This window comes from Trichinella spiralis (assembly GCF_000181795.1).
Source record: "Trichinella spiralis strain ISS 195 chromosome Unknown Scfld4, whole genome shotgun sequence".
Lineage (NCBI taxonomy): Eukaryota > Metazoa > Nematoda > Enoplea > Trichinellida > Trichinellidae > Trichinella > Trichinella spiralis.
The window spans coordinates 10704193-10718200 of record NW_003526943.1 but is presented as its reverse complement, the minus strand read 5'-3'; the positions used below and the strand labels follow the sequence as shown (position 1 = coordinate 10718200).

The 14008-nt window shown below is 29.6% G+C and overlaps 3 protein-coding genes across 3 annotated transcripts; 2 read left to right on the top strand and 1 right to left on the bottom strand.

The window, feature by feature from the left end:
• Positions 1-344: 344 nt before the first annotated feature.
• Tsp_06387 (phosphoprotein phosphatase 1) lies at positions 345-1632 on the bottom strand. The gene is made up of 6 exons (XM_003378389.1): positions 1386-1632; positions 1103-1290; positions 835-1018; positions 663-751; positions 457-591; positions 345-377 (listed from the first exon to the last, which is right to left on the bottom strand). Exons 1-6 carry the CDS (start codon positions 1630-1632, stop codon positions 345-347), a joined length of 876 nt encoding a protein of 291 aa, XP_003378437.1.
• A 2044-nt stretch (positions 1633-3676) lies between these two features.
• Tsp_06388 (conserved hypothetical protein) lies at positions 3677-5785 on the top strand. Its single transcript, XM_003378388.1, has 10 exons — positions 3677-3803; positions 3912-4029; positions 4205-4320; positions 4397-4494; positions 4580-4721; positions 4845-4922; positions 4989-5171; positions 5227-5403; positions 5471-5543; positions 5624-5785. Exons 1-10 carry the CDS (start codon positions 3720-3722, stop codon positions 5695-5697), a joined length of 1143 nt encoding a protein of 380 aa, XP_003378436.1. The 5' UTR covers positions 3677-3719; the 3' UTR covers positions 5698-5785.
• Positions 5786-9367: 3582 nt separating this feature from the next.
• Tsp_06389 (transporter, major facilitator family) lies at positions 9368-13979 on the top strand. Its single transcript, XM_003378387.1, has 10 exons — positions 9368-9444; positions 9603-9621; positions 10472-10797; positions 10851-11149; positions 11299-11411; positions 11443-11528; positions 11921-11973; positions 12596-13288; positions 13615-13785; positions 13960-13979. The coding sequence occupies exons 1-10, from the start codon at positions 9368-9370 to the stop codon at positions 13977-13979; spliced, it is 1857 nt and encodes a 618-aa protein (XP_003378435.1).
• The last annotated feature ends 29 nt before the right edge of the window (positions 13980-14008 follow it).

Sequence of the window (14008 nt, the reverse complement as noted above, 5' to 3'; positions counted from 1 at the left end):
TGCGCAGGTATTTAATGCTTTACAGGAAGGAACTCTGAAATTACAATGAACCATTTGAATTTTTTTTGTATTATCTAAATGTGATTTTTTTAAAAATGAAAATAATCATCATTAAATTTAATTTTTAATACTGTCATATTACATTTTTTTAATTCGTATTTTGACCACGTATTTGTTTTTTTATAAGAAGTGATTTATTTTTTCATCACTGAAGAAGTCAATCAAAATTTAAATATTTTATTTATCGCAGAAAATTCATTACAAATTGCACATTATTAATTATAGTGAAAACAAGCAAAAATATAATAGTTATATTGTTAAAATAATGGATAATAATTTTCTTCTTATTTCTTCTTTTTGTTACGTGGCATAATTTGCTAAAAAAGAAGAGAAAAAACATGAACAATTGTACCGAAATGAAATTTTTCTGTTTTCATAAGCGAAACAACAGCTTACTACTATTTTACAGTTCAAATTTTTATCAATAATCAGTGCAGCTGCTGCATTATTGAAGAGGTTGCAATAATTTGGAGCGCTGAATATAGTAACGCAGCGACGATTGGCAAAGAACTGATATCCCTGGTCGAAAACCTGAAATAGTGTATTTAAAAAGATGCTTGAAATAATTTTTAAAATTTAAAAATTACTTGATGAGCACGAACGATGAGATCGATGCCCATGTTATCGCAGAATTCTATTGTGACATTTTCTCCAAAAACACATCCTATCCCTCTAGGACTTTTCTTGTAGCCTGTAAACAAACGATTCAATGATTAGAATTTGATTTAGAAATAATGAATAAATGATTAAGTAAAAAGGAGATTAATTTCCAACCACTCGTATTTTCATCTGGATCTGACCAAAGCAGATCACATAAAATTCCACTTGGTGATACAGAAGTCGGACGTTGAATGCCGCGAATCTGGTCAAAATTTTTCAATTCTGATGAAATTCCACCGTGCATGCAAAATATTTTTTTTGAGACCAATGCAGACAAAGGCATACAAACAAAAAGATTCTAAAATTGTTATATATGTATGTATGTATGTGTGTTTGTAAATTATCATTTTTATCATGTTAATATGCAAATTTTTTTTATTACCTGAAAGCGCTTCCAAAGATTCACGCTGTAACGTGACGTGCATTCGTCGTAAAATCCATAACTCTGATTAATTACCGCATGTTCGTGATTTCCACGCAACAGAAAATAATCGTTCGGATATTGCAGCTTCAACAATATTTGCAAGCTCATAACCTCCACACTTTGCGGTCCACGATCCACATAGTCACCTAATATCGGCAGAAAAGATTTTCAAAAAAATAAAAATAAGCTGAATGAGCTAAATAAATACCCAGAAATAAATAACGTTTTTCTGGGGGCCAACCGACGGAATCGTACAATCGCAGTAAATCTTCAAATTGTCCATGAATATCACCACAAATTACCACCGGTGCTTTGAATTCTATCAGCGATTGTTCAGCCAATAACAATGGAATGGCGGCATTCAAAATATCCATCAGCTCTTGTTCAGTCAAAGGTGTTGTACTGCCGCGATTCCTTAACAACTTCTCTTGCAGCCCTTTCCATCGAGCTTGCTTTTCTTGCACACTGCGAATTATCTTTTGAAGCATACCGGAAGCAACAAAACAATTGCTATAACAACTAATTCAATGCACTCTTATTTATCAATTACATTTTGTTTAAAGTTTAAAATTTCTTTGAAATTTAAAAGATTTTAATATAAATACATTTAAAACAATTATTAGCTTTAGTTTTAACTTTGGTTTATTGCAGTTTAATAAATATATTTTAAATATAGTCATATATATATAGCATGCTTAAATGTAATAAAATTATTCATTGAATAATTACTGTACATATATATTTATTAATACAAAATAATGTTTTAATCTTCAAAAATTAATACTTTTTTAATTGTAAATGAGAAAAGTACATTTTTCTAGCTTTTATTCAACTACCTTTCCATATAACTTTCTGCACTTGAATGACGTGTTCTATACATCCAAATTTTTGATAGCTTGTCATTTAAGTTCCGTTTATTTCCTTTATTTTATTATTTATAATCGTTTAATCAATTTATTAAAAAAATGACTCCACATAAAACCTGCTTGCATTTTTCTCTTGTAATACTTTGGAACACTGCTAATGCGTTGCGAAGCTTGAAAAGCTACTTTAAGCTAAATCAGCTCCAAGAATTTCTAACGCTGCTTTCTTGTAATCATGTTCCGCAATTTCAACATGTCAGAGGATATTCTTTTCTATTAAACTCCTGTTAGCGTAATTAATGTGTCCGTCGAATATAGAAAGTGGTTATTTTTTTCAGGTTGGAGATATGAAAATGTTCATATCTGTTATAAAAGCAAATTAATAATGAACGATAATGAATGAATATTCCTTAAATTTTTCTCTTTTCCAACATTCACACTTTTAGCCATCCTAATGCAGATATTCTTCAAAGATTTTAGAAACAGCATAATGTAATTTTATGGGTTTTGTGAGACAATAAAGTCACAAGTTATGCTAGCCATATATACAGTTTATTGTCAAACAGTTTAATGTATTAATACTAGTTTATCAGTTTATGTTAATCAGATCATTTCCAATATATTAAATATTTTCAAACGAGTGCTAGTAACATTCGCTTTATATGTTGTAGAATCTGTTCAGGTTACAGAAAAGTTTTAAATTATAAAGAAGTCGGTTTCTTTGATTTGATTTATTAATGGAACCCTTTTTTATCTGTTAAACGTGGAATATCACAACATCCTAACAATAGGATACCACAATTAGAACATCAGCCTCTTCATCGAACTACTTTGGTAATTTATTCACCTCATTACATTTGAGTTCTAATTATTGTCAATTAAATATTTTGAAGATCAGGCAACTTTGTTGTACCTGCATGATGCCGCACTTGTTTGTCCGAACCTCTCCGAACTCATAAACTTCAACCAGTTACTTTGGTTCCATGATTTACATTTCTGATACCAAAAGGCAGTGTACTGCATAGAACACAGCTCCATTTCGCACACAGCCAACGTAGTTTATATTTGCTACATCTGAGTAGAGATGTCAGTTTATGTAAACGTCGACAATCTGCGAATGGGTTTTTCTGTACTATTCTCTTGTAGTCCAATGGATAAAAGAGGATTCGGAAAAAATTCACACAGAACACAATTAATCTACAAATTAGATATATTGTAAAAATACAGTAGGATACATTTACACTTGCTTGTTCTGATATATACTGTGCGGGTATTCACTTTAAATTAATGGCATTATTTTCTTCATTTTATGCAGTTTGTTTTAAAGCAAGAATATAATTTTCTGGATACGTAAGCAGCTATGTTTTAATTTGTAACGTTGCTGCTCGACGTACAATTAAGTTTACTTTTTACACTTGATGAAAACTGTGGACAGTGATTTTTAAACCAGTTTACTTTTAAATTGCAGCCAAAGAAGTAATATTTGAAAAAGAAAATGGAAATAATTTGATTATTGAATTAACGCGATATTATCTTCGAACCTGCAATTTAAACATACTGTACATAAAGCAGATTTGTTCATGTTGGATTAGTTTTTGTTAATTGAAACTGGCGCATCATAACTTTCATAACATTTTGTTTATTTATATTTAAAATCTATAATTAATTTAGATTTATTTCAGCATATTATAATTAGTTGCTTTGAAAATTTGATGGACGGCCGCTCGTTTGCAAATAATTTTGAAGATTATTGTCTTTCAAACCGTACACAGTATTTGAGTGAAAATGGCGAAACGGTATGTAAATTGAATGCATTTGTTAATTTTCACATTTTTGTTAATACAATTTGAAGTTTATTAATTGAAATATTTATTTGTTCTGTTTATGATCATTGTTTATTTCAGTTGAATGATCATTGGAGTTCAAGAATTCGCGACTGCATCTACTATTTAACACCATTATGGATAAATGCTATTCGAAATGACTCGGAAAATGATTTCTCTGTTTATACAGGAATCAGTGGTAAAATATGCTGTTTAGATTATTATTCTGTATCAGTATTAAAAGATTGTATTTTTTTTTGAAAAGTTCTATTCAAATTTGAGTTTCTTTGATTGAAATTTCATTTCGAAGTATATTAAACAATTTTCTTATTTTTCATGTTTAAATTTTATTATTAATTTCAACAGTGTTCTAGGATATGCACTACTTTATCACCATTTGTACCAGAAGTTGAACGATGACAACAGTTCGGATTATTTGGCAAAAGCAGTGAAATCGATAAACATGACCAAACGTTGGAAAACGAGAACCGTAATGATTTCAAAAATATGCTGTTTATAATATTGTTTTTTTTTAAATTAAATTTGTTCCATTTTATGCTTTCTAGCCGACTTTCTTGTGTGGAACAGGTGGAAGTTATGCAATTGAAGCGCTTGTTCATCGGTCAGCAAAGCAAGATGCCATCGCTTCTAGTGCACTGGAAAAGTAAGTCTTGTTGCGTTGCTTTTCCGTTTTGATTATGATAATGTAGCATATTTAAAAGTGAATTTTTTTTCAAATAAATTAATAGATTAATTGCAATGGCAAATGAAACTGAAAATGAAGATTTACCAGATGAACTATTGTACGGTCGTAGTGGTTATTTGTATTCTTTGATGCTTGTTCGCAGAGAATTTGGAAATTTTTCCGGTTTGGATGCTGCAATAGCAAAAGTTTGAAATTTTATTTTTTCAGTCAATTAATTATTCAATTTTGATAATTTGATAATTTTTTTTCAGGTTGTCGATGAAATATACCGTAGTGGGATACGACTGGGAAATAACACGCAGTGCAAGTTGCTTTACAAATGGCATGGTACATATTATTTGGGTGCGGCTCATGGTCTTGCGGGAATACTTTTCACCTTGATGAGGGTCTTTTATTTTGTCTTATTTTTTATTGGTGTACTTTTGAAAGTGTAATTTGTATTTTTTTCTTAGACTCCAAATTTTTGTGAAAATGTCAATTTGAAATCTGCAGTTGAGCAGACAATTGATTATTTGATAACTCTTCGCTTTCCAAGTGGCAACTATCCGTCTTCACTTGGCAAAGAGACGGACAAATTGGTCCACTGGTGTCACGGAGCTCCTGGATTTATTCACATGCTCATTCAAGCACATGCTGTAATTGAAAAAAAATTAAAAGATGATAAATTTTTAAAAACGAAATTCTTTTCAGATTTATGGTAAAGAAGAATATTTCAAAGAGGCAGTTGCTTGTGCAGATGTGATTTGGGCTCGAGGATTGTTGAAAAAAGGTTACGGTCTGTGTCATGGCACCGCTGGCAATGGATATGCATTTTTGGCGATGTATCAATTGACGGATGATTTGAAATATTTGCATCGAGCATTGAAGGTGAGGATGATTGTGGGAAATTTATTATTTTTTTTCGAAACGTTGCAATCAAACCTTTTTATCCAAGTTCGCAGAGTGGATTTTCGATTATGGAAAGCATGGATGTCGCATTGCTGATCGACCATACTCACTTTATGAAGGTTCGTGCTTATTTGATAATTCTGGAGAAACGAGAAACATACGCAAAGCTAATGTTAATTGTTTTTTTTTCTACGTCTAGGCTTAGCCGGGACGATTTATTATTTGGTTGATTTGCTTAAGCCGAAAGAGGCCGCGTTTCCAGGGTTTTATTAAACTTTTCAAGCAAGAATAGTAATGCTGATTGAATTTAAATTTATTGGTCAACTTCTTCCTTTTTTCTGCTGAAATTTACACTGGAAGCTTTTCAGCAAATTTCACCATTACTTCTCTCATTTTTATTCGATTGTAATCAATTTTTTCTTTTTCATAGCATTCTGTCTCTATTGAATATAAATATACTGAAGCAGTAGTTCTTGTTGCATGTCAATAAATAAATAATGTTGAATAAGCTTGTTTTTTTTATTATTATTGAAATTAATTTCTAAACGACTGTTTTGTTCACGTTTGCATTTCAAATAATTGTTTAAATTTGTAAAGCTTAAATTACTATTAATGGAGGCTTTTTCATTTTTTTCTTCAAAACTATTCATGAATGTGTATTACATTTATGTAGAAGAAAGAAGCACAAACAGAGGATATGCGCAAAATATTCTCTCAGTACATTCTATTCATGTTAGGTGGGAAAAATGCAATATAATTTAATTTGATTTGCTTAATTTTTAAACTCCAGTTTTACCAGTTGTTATTTGATTTTAGTATTAAAATTTATTTTGTTTTTGTTAATTGAAGATTTAAAAAATTATCTGCGTCGAATATTTACTTTTTAGTTAAATTTCAAATCAATTTCATCACTAAAATTTGTATTTTGTATTCTCTTTATCAAATTATCAAAATATTCAATGAGTTGTTGTTTTATTTTTTTAAAGTAAAGTGTTTTTCAAGATGATTTCATTTTATGCATATGCTAGATGCATATTTGTACGCACTAAACTTGCAGATCACCACCATTGGCAGCAAGGCTTTGATTGCATAAAACGGTCAATTTGAAATATGTGAATAAATTAATAATATAGCTTACTGTTTTTACGGCAAATCTGATCAAATATTGCATGCAAAATAGATGGCTTTCTTGCAGTTGTTGCTGTAATGATGAACGCTAAGTTGACAAAATTTTGTTGAATTTGTCGATCATGAAAGTTATTAAATTTTAAAAATGAATTACTTTCCTTGATATGCTTTTTCCGACGAAAATGAAGTGCAATTTCTTCATTCATACCCGATAGTTAACTGCTGGCTATTTGATTATGATTGGTTGGCTTTTTTTCTGACAATTTTTGCTCAAACAGTAGACGTGCAGCCAATCAAAAAGTGTTTCTATATTGACTTTTTGGTTTCGTGACGTCATAATAATTTGATTTGAAAAAATGTTCATAAATTTCGAATAATAATATGCGTCTTTCATAGAACTTCAAACTTTTGATGCTGCTGCTGTGCTTCACCTCATCGTGGTTGCAAGTTCTTTTGGACCAGTGGCATACACACTCCATGCTATTATTATTGGTGCAAATTTTGTAAAGAGTAAATTTGTTTTTTGTTAGCGTTTAATAAATATAATGTTGTGATTTGGGATAAAGTGTATATTTATTTAACAATAATAATATATGTGAAGAGTTAATATTACGAAATTTTTTAAACAATGAAAATTCATTACTAATCCATAATTCGATCTTATCAACATTGGAAAATTCAAATTTAATTGCTACTATTATTCGTATTATTCACACGAACAGAATTAATTAGTTTTATCGAATGGTTTTAATTTTGCTTTTTGTTGTATTTTTTAAATAATGCTTATGCAACGTATATCAGCATATAGTAAAAGCATTGTTGGCGCCGTGTTTTTCAAACAATAAATGCTGCATGCACTGAGAGGCGATTAAGAGAATTGATTTTTTTTCTCAAATTCCCCAACGTCATCTATAGCAGGAAATTATCCAAATTTTTACTCGCTTACTACTTACTTGTCATTCCAACACTCATGGATGATGCTCTGGTTGGTGTTAACATACATCAACTTGTGTATCATTCACAATATCGAGTTTTACCTGAATATTTTTCAAAATTAATTATATTTATATGAAAAAAAATAAAAATTAAGAAATAAGCATGTATCTCTTTTTATAATTTCATTTATTTATCAATATGTTCTTTTTAATGGAAAGATCTCTGGCAAGCGGAATTTTTTGAATGAACCAATTGGCCTTGCTAATATGAGTTTGGTAAATGAATCTTTATCGACAACTGGCGACCAATATTTATGCCAACTTTCAACTCACAGGATATATTAAAATAAATTTTCCACCAAACAAATTTTTGCAAGTAGTGTTATCTGTTTTGTTGTTCACGTTTAATTTCAGTTCACAGAATGGGTGTATGACCGATGATGAACATCATCTGCCAATGGAACCACATTTGAACAATGAAAAGCCTCTTCTGCTCCGATGAAGGTGATGTATGCAAATTCGAATCAAAAATTAATTAATCAATCCAACAACAATGGATGTTTGTTTTTTTAATTCCATCAACGCACTTTACACATCATATTCTGCATCGTTGCAGATTTTGATACAGCATTTCTGACAGATAAAGCTGAAAGGAAGATTTATTCTTTTACTTTGCTAAATATACGGTATAATTTTGTTTGAAAACGAAGAAAAAAAAATTTTTGGAAAAATTTAATTTTCATTAAAAATTTATTGATCAAAAATTAATCAAAAATAATTTATAAATATGCAGTTGAAAATGGACAGCTGAAAGAAAAAGTCAAGAGAAGAGAAAATGGGATCGATGTTGAACTTTTAATTTTATGCAAATTTATTGAATACTGTCGTTTGAATTAGTTTTTTTTAAATAAAATTCTAAATTAAGCAGTATATTCTTTTTTTGAGAAAAAGAATTTTGCTTATACACTTTAGAGTTGCTTCGTTGTTCGACTAAAATTAAATTTTCATCTGAAATGCTGTATTTCTTACAAAGTGTGCATAAATAATAATATTCAGTGGTTGAAGTTTTCATGATAATAAATATTAACTTAAAGAATACTTGAAACTGTGATCTTGCTATGTGAAACTGTTTGTAAAGCTTTTTTTAATTATTATTTATTGTACCTTGTAATGTTGAGTGTCGTCAATTGCTTCAATGTGGAAAGATGAAAACTTTTCGATAGAGTATTGCCGAATACTTTTTTTCTACTTTTGCATGTTGTGTGATTCTTTTTATTAATTTATTTATTTAATATTTGATGGATAATTTGAACATTTTATTATTCATAATTTGGCTAGTGAAGATGGATGAAAGATTTTTTACTGAGAAATATGTTTCGAAAGTTTTGATGAGAAATTTATTGACGTATTCTATTTGACATCACATTAATGCATTCCGATGGAATGAATTTGCTGCTGTTTTTTTTTGAAATAAATATAAATATATATATATTATCAATTAAAATGGATTTCTGTATTAATTAATCATTTATGCTCACTACAGTAAGAAGGTTAATTTATTAATTATTATTACTATTTTTGCAAATTGTTGAAATTTCACTTGCATAAATTCCGTGGATTCTTTTACATTTTGCAACTGACAGATTTTATTGACTTCTTTTAGAAAAGAATCTTTTTCATTTTAGCTTGCCACGACAATTTCAATCAATACGGCTAAAAATTCCTCCTTCCTTTTTTTGCCTTTAATAATTTATGACATGTTGAACTTTTGACAAATGAAAGTGAAAGAAAGCTTGCAAAATTTCACCTGTCCTTTCTCCTTTTTTTATTAAAAAACTAATTTTTATTATTATTATTTTCTGATATTCATCTATTTTTTTATGCATCAATGTTTGCTGTTGATAAATAATAGCATTTTAACTAGTCGAGATGGAACAGCTGCTGTTGTTGAGCTGCAGTTGAAAAACATCTTCAAAGATAAGCGTGCTTATTGCTTTTTTATTTCTATTTTTATTTAACACAACAAAAAAACAAATATCTCAATTTGTGCAATTCTGTAATACTGTATTTTTTATTTGTCATTCTTGAACTAATTATTTTAAGCTTATTTTCAAGTCTGATATTCCAGTTCATAGTATATCATATATTATCAAATAATTAGAAGCAGTTGAAAAAAAATATATATTTCACAATAGTGGTGCATCGTTTTTTTCTTTACTTAATTAGAGAGAATTGTGAAATTTTGCTGAATTGATATTCACCTTTACACTTGCTTCTCCGGTTACACAAAAAAAGTATTCAGATGTAATTTGCAAGTTATTATGCTAAAATTATTAGCACATATGTTTTGTATTCTTTGATGATGCAAAACAAAACAAAAACTGCTAATGCTGTTGAATACTTTTTCGTAAAATTTGCTTATTGTTGTCTTTTTATTTTATTTTATTTTTTGAATGTATGAATTTGAGTGAAATGAAATTGACTATGATAAAAACTCAAATTCTGATGCTACTGGAATGTGAGCATTGAATATCAATTTGCGTCATGTGGTATGCCAGTGTTGACATCCAATATTATACGTCATAATGATCTCTTTCTATACTGTTGACGATAATTCTTGTTGTTGTTGTTGTTGTTGTTGTTGTTTAAATATACATTAAATATGCATATTTTTTATCAATGATTTATAAAAATGCTAAATTGATATCATATTTGAATTGATAAAATAATAAATGTGTGAATTTTAAATAAATACCGATCTAAAAAATTTTTTAATCATGTTTTCTTAGTCAGTTAAATAAATTATAAAAGAATAAAAGCTTGATTGCAGTATTTGAGAAATGATGAAATACCCTTTGCGTACATATGTACAAAGCAAATTGTTCAGCGTATGCAGTTAGGAGAATTTGCACTTTTAAAAAATTATACAAAGAGATGTAAAATATTTTTTTTGAAATAATTTTAATATAATATACAGTTTTCAGATTTCAATGTCGACTGAAAAAACACAAAAATCCATTCCATTCAATGCTCTCGTTGCCAGAGACGGAGGCTACGGTTGGGTAGTAGCGTTTGCAGCGTTTGCTACGCATGTAATTTCCGATGGCTTTGCATACAGCTTTGGTATACTGTTCCCGGAAATACAACGCCAGTTCTATGCTTCTAAAGCAATATCATCGGTGGTTGGAGCATTTTTCATGGCACTACCTCTTCTTGTTGGTCCTGTTGCAAGCGGCTTGATTGAAAAATACAACTTTCGTCATGTAACTTTTCTCGGTGCTTCAGTGACTTTTGTAGGCTTTTTTGTAAGGTAATTAAAATATGATAGAGCAATTTTGCAACACATTTTGCCTTTTAATTTAGCGTTTTCACGACAAATATATACGTGTTGTGCGTTGCGTTTGGCATTCTGGCAGGCTCTGGTTTGGGTATTTGTTGCACAACTGCCATTGTAGCAGTGACGCATTATTTTGATAAAAAACGAGGTATAGCGACCAGTTTTGCTGTTTGTGGCACAGGCATTGGAACGATAATTTTTGCACCAGTCACTGAAGCACTGCTGAACCTTTTTTATTGGGATGGTGCGTTGTTCATTTTATCAGGCATATCGTTGAACTTATTTGTTTGTGGAGCTTTGTTGCGGGATCCTCGATTTAGTCATGGTAATTCAGTGCTTGTATTTCACGTATGAACACTTCACTGTCATTATCAATTGCTTAAAATTATCTAATAAATACAATTTATAATTGCATCCAATATATTTATAAGTGCATATATAATCGATATTTATTTTGTAGTTATTCACATTTAGATACTAGAAAATTTGCCGAAAAGCATCACTCTCACATAAAACAATTTAGCAGTCAACATGGCAAAGCTGTTCAAAAGAGCCAAGGAAAGTGCCATGAGCAGAATAAGCAAACTGTAAATTTCAAACGTAGTGGCAGTTTTTCAGGTCTACAGTCTGCTAGCAACAAAAGCTTCAAATGTACCAGGAGAAAGCAGCAAACCCAGATGTGCACCAATTTTGCTCAAAAAAATGTTACCAGATCATTTCATTTTTTTTGGTAAAACTTTTATTTTTGTTTATTGTTTTTAAATAGCATGCAATTTATTAATTTCACCTCAAGGGAACAAAAATATATCTTTGGCAGTAATGTATATTCAGAATGTTATAAACTTTTGTGTTTAATATTCATTCTTAATCCACATTCTTATTCTTATCAAGAAGTTTTCATTGCAAGCTTTCTGATGAATATATTAATAGATACATCAAAATAAATAACTAATATACATTTACTATTTTCTCTTTTGAATGAATTTGCAACTGAAAAAGCTATTATTATAAAGTAAGAAAATAAAATACTTAATTTTACGTATCTTTAAATATATTTTATTGCTCAAATACTTTTAAAAAATTTAAACATATTTAGCTTATCACAACCATCTGCCCAAAATTTTCAAGTGGATTGTGGCGCAGTTTCAGGTATGCAGCTTGTATATTTTTTATGACTTAATTTTTGAACTCTATAAAGATTTCAAACTTGAATTCACATTTTCTCCAATGTTCGGATTTTTAAATGTATTTCTTAATTTTAATAATGTATCTTTAAATAAGCTTCAGAATCATCTTAGTAAAAGAATGTTCCATGTCAAATTCACAAATTCAAGATCATTAATTCTGTTGATTAATTAATCTAATTTTTCCATTTTTTTTCCTGAAAAAGCTTTCTGAAAAATCATTCTACTTTTGTATATTTTATGGTAGCATTACATGATAATATATCTATATATAGTAAAGCATTATTCCATTTGATTTTTTTCAAAATTTTGTTTTTATTGTTTCTGTTTTTGAGGATTAATGTTTTTGACAGATACATTTTATATATAAAAGGGGATTGAATGATTTATGTATTACACTAGAAGCAGCTAAGAGAAAACAGCATTAATATCATTAGTTTTTAAATGCGATCTCATGAAGAATATATATTTTTCATCGAATCAAGAACATGTACTATTCTAAGAGTATATATAAATAAAAGGCCTTGATGAATAATATATGTAAGTGTATAGTTATTTCTTTATTTATAATTTACAATATTTTAAAGATATTAACAGTCGACAGGTTTGTTCAGTCCAAATACAGTACATGGATTCAGGATGGATTGAACCAGAAGCTGTTTGTCCATCTTCAGTAGGAATATATTACGGCAGAAAGTTCAGTGCACCAGAATTTCTAGTACGAAAACCTGTGATACTCTTGAAATCATTGTCATCTGAGTCGGCCAGTCGACCTGCTAAAAGCCCTTGGAGCTTTATGCGGAAATTTCATAATCAGTTGATGATGTTGAAAAATGGCAAACTTTCATTTTTTCTTTTTGCAAATTTTCTCTTCTTTTCTTTCAATGATATTTTTTACAACAACTTGCCTGAATATAGCACAGAATTTTTTCAAATAACCAAGCAAACAGCTTCTTTGTTGGTTTCCATTATTGGTCTTGTAAATACCATATCAGTGATCTTGTTCGGTGCATTGGCTGATATGCCACAAATCAATAACATGCTTTGGTTCGGCTTTTGCACGGCAGTATGTGGTGTTTGCGTTGGCGTAATTCCATTGACTTCTTCTTTTGCACTGATTTGCACACTTTGTGTAATATTTGGCTTTGCAATCAGTGCAAGCGCATCTATGACATCATTGATAGTTGTCGAATTGACAAACATCAATCAGTTTGCTGAGGCTTATGGTTTGGTTCTGTTTGTCCAGGGATTGGGAAATCTACTCGGTACGCCATTTGCAGGTAAATGAAGTGATTTTGTTAAGTTGTTTAATAATTTTTAATTTTTCTACCATATCTCTTCATACAATGCACTGTTTAATGAAGTATTGAAAATTAGTTACATATTAATGCTCTATTTAAAATTATACTTATGCTATTAGCTGAAGCCAAACTCTAAGGGCTAAATGACAATATATGCCTTTTATTTAAACATATGATCTTTAATTTATGTAGTGGAACAAAAAGGATGTATGTAAATTTTGATGAAGGAAATGAAATAGCTTTGGAGCAGAAGTGAAGTAGTTATTTCATTAGAAATACTTTTAATTTACTTTATTTTATTTTAGGAGCTTTGTATGACATTACCAAAACGTATGAAGCAACATTTTATGTTGGAGGTGCGGGAATTCTTTTGTCTGGAATTCTCGTTGCTTCAATGGATGTTTGCTCGAAAATAGTGTCAAAGGTCACTTTATGCTTTTGCAAAATGACTGTGCAAGAAAAAGAAAATCCTAGCGGTTAATATGTGAAATTCTTCATAAAACAAAAATGTGTTATAATATTGTTTATAAAATTAAAAATATCTCAACATACCATTTATTCTTTTCATTTAACATTATCGAACAAAAGCAATGCATTTGACTGATTTTGTGTAAAATTTGATTTCTTGTACAGTCAGTTTTGAATTACAGAAGGGACTAAATATGTTTAAAACAGTGTATGAGAACTTTGAAATTATGA

Bases quoted from the DNA above. Each gene is read 5' to 3' on its own strand.
- Tsp_06388 (XM_003378388.1), top strand. From the start codon at position 3,720: ATGGACGGCCGCTCGTTTGCAAATAATTTTGAAGATTATTGTCTTTCA. The intron at 4,030-4,204 runs GTAAAATATGCT...ACAGTGTTCTAG, and splicing joins TGTTTATACAGGAATCAGTG to GATATGCACTACTTTATCAC. The intron at 4,495-4,579 runs GTAAGTCTTGTT...ATAAATTAATAG, and splicing joins GCTTCTAGTGCACTGGAAAA to ATTAATTGCAATGGCAAATG.
- Tsp_06389 (XM_003378387.1), top strand. From the start codon at position 9,368: ATGCATCAATGTTTGCTGTTGATAAATAATAGCATTTTAACTAGTCGA. The intron at 11,529-11,920 runs GTTACCAGATCA...AAACATATTTAG, and splicing joins CCAATTTTGCTCAAAAAAAT to CTTATCACAACCATCTGCCC. The intron at 13,289-13,614 runs GTAAATGAAGTG...ATTTTATTTTAG, and splicing joins ACTCGGTACGCCATTTGCAG to GAGCTTTGTATGACATTACC.
- Tsp_06387 (XM_003378389.1), bottom strand. From the start codon at position 1,632: ATGCTTCAAAAGATAATTCGCAGTGTGCAAGAAAAGCAAGCTCGATGG. The intron at 1,019-1,102 runs GTAATAAAAAAA...TAACAATTTTAG, and splicing joins ATCTTTGGAAGCGCTTTCAG to AATCTTTTTGTTTGTATGCC. The intron at 752-834 runs GTTGGAAATTAA...GTTTGTTTACAG, and splicing joins TCCAGATGAAAATACGAGTG to GCTACAAGAAAAGTCCTAGA.